The sequence below is a fragment of the Apaloderma vittatum genome, unplaced genomic scaffold (genome assembly GCF_000703405.1).
Source record: "Apaloderma vittatum isolate BGI_N311 unplaced genomic scaffold, ASM70340v1 scaffold8633, whole genome shotgun sequence".
In the NCBI taxonomy this organism is placed as follows: domain Eukaryota; kingdom Metazoa; phylum Chordata; class Aves; order Trogoniformes; family Trogonidae; genus Apaloderma; species Apaloderma vittatum.
This window is the reverse complement of record NW_009706353.1, coordinates 5,042-7,152: the sequence shown is the minus strand read 5'-3', so window position 1 is coordinate 7,152 and position 2,111 is coordinate 5,042. Positions and strand designations below refer to the sequence as shown.

At 54.4% G+C, this 2,111-nt stretch overlaps 1 protein-coding gene across 1 annotated transcript in view; it reads left to right on the top strand.

Annotated features, from left to right (window-relative positions):
* The window catches only part of LOC104271155 (epiplakin-like), a 4,525-nt gene that overhangs the window by 2,254 nt on the left and 160 nt on the right, over positions 1–2,111 (top strand). The window contains exon 2 of the mRNA XM_009865745.1: positions 10–2,093. Within this exon, the coding sequence (XP_009864047.1) occupies positions 10–2,093 (2,084 nt within the window). The remainder of the gene's footprint in view (positions 1–9; positions 2,094–2,111) is intronic.

Here is a 2,111-nt window from a genome sequence, read left to right as displayed (position 1 = left end):
TGAACCAAGGGCTGATCGTGAAGAGCCACGGCATCCGCCTGCTCGAGGCGCAGATCGCCACCGGCGGCATCATCGACCCCGTGCACAGCCACCGCATCCCCGTGGAGGTGGCCTATCAGCGCGGCTACTTCGACCGCGAGATGAATCAAATCCTTTCTGATCCCAGCGACGACACCAAGGGCTTCTTCGACCCCAACACCCACGAGAACCTCACCTACATGCAGCTGCTGGAGAGATGCGTCCAAGATTCAGAGACTGGGCTGCACATGCTGCAGGTTGTACAGGAGGGAGGGAGGTACTTCTACATCGACGAGGGCACGAAACAGGTTTTACGCTCAAAAACCATTAAAGTGGAAGTGGGAAGGTTTAAGGACCAAACAGTTTCCATCTGGGAAGTTCTCTGCTCTCACTACTTCTCCGAGCAGAAGAGGAAAGAACTGGTGATGCAGTACAAGTGCAAAACCCTAGCTCTGGAAGAGCTTATAGCCCTCATCTTGAAAATAATTGAGGATACAGAGCAGCGAGCAGAAGCCCTGAAGGTTAGAGGACTCCGTGGGGATGTATCGGTGTCAGAATTGTTTAACTCCGAGATAATCGACAAGAAAACTCTAGATCAGCTGCAGGATGGAACTCTCACACTTGTCAGCCTCACCAAGAGGGACTCCGTCCAACGGTACTTGGATGGCACCGGCTGCATCGCCGGGGTTCTACTGCCATCCAGGAAAGAGAAGATGAGCATCTACCAGGCCCTGAAGATGGGTCTTCTCACGGAGCAGTGTGCCCTGGGGCTGCTGGAGGCACAGGCCGCTACCGGCTTTCTCATCGACCCACTGGAAAACAGGAAGCTCTCGGTGGATGAGGCTGTCTCCGAGGGTCTGGTGGGCAGCGAGCTGCAAGAGAAGCTGCTCTTGGCCGAGAGAGCCGTCACGGGCTACAGAGATCCTCAGACGGGGAATAAAATACCCCTCTTCCAGGCCATAACGCAAAAGATAACAGTCAAGGAACATGGCACACGTCTGCTCGAGGCTCAACTCGCCACCGGCGGCGTCATTGACCCTGAGCACAGACACCGCCTGCCCGTGGAGGTGGCCGGCCCCGGGGGGGTGCCCTACCGCCGTGGCTGCTTGGATGATGATATGTTTCTGCTACTTTCTGACCCAGATCACGGTGTCAAAGGTTTTATAGACCCAAACACCCATGAGAAAATCAGTTACAGTCAGCTCCTGCAGAGATGTTCCAAAGACAGAGACACCGACTTGTACCTACTGCAGGTCATGGAAAAAGTGGATGACTACTTCTACATTGATGAGCGAACAAAAAATGCCTTATTGTCCACAAAGGTCCAAGTGCCTGTTGGAAAATACGAAGGACAAGTGCTGTCGCTGTGGGAACTTCTCTGTTCTGAGTACATCACAGAGGAGAAAAGAAAAGAACTGGTGAAAAAATATAAAGAGGAATCCAACCACATCATACAGGACATAATTGATATGATACTAAAGATCATCAAAGAAAAAGAAGAGAACAGAAGCGATGTCTGGTTCCAAGGGATCAGACAACAAATAACGGCGTCGGAACTTCTCAGTGCACAGATAATCACAGAGGAAACAATGGAAAAACTCCAAGAGGGAAAGGAGACGGCACAAGAAATAGCGCAAATGGAGAGTGTGAGGAGATACCTGGAGGGAACTGGAAGCATCGCCGGCGTGCTGGTGCCCTCCAAGGCCGAGCCGGGCAAGCTGGAGAAGATGAGCATCTACCAGGCCATGTGGAAGGGCATCCTGCGGCAGGGCACGGCCCTGGTGCTGCTGGAGGCGCAGGCGGCCACCGGCTTCGTCATCGACCCGCTCACCAACAGGAAGCTCTCGGTGGATGAGGCCGTCTCCGAGGGGCTGGTGGGCAGCGAGCTGCAGAAAAAACTTCTTTCTGCAGAAAGAGCAGTGACCGGCTACAAGGACCCCTACACAGGACAAAAGATCTCCCTCTTCCAGGCCATGAAGAAGGAGCTCATCGTCAAGGAGCACGGCGTCCGCCTGCTCGAGGCGCAGATCGCCACCGGCGGCATCATCGACCCCGTGCACAGCCACCGCCTGCCCGCGGGAGCCGCCCAACAC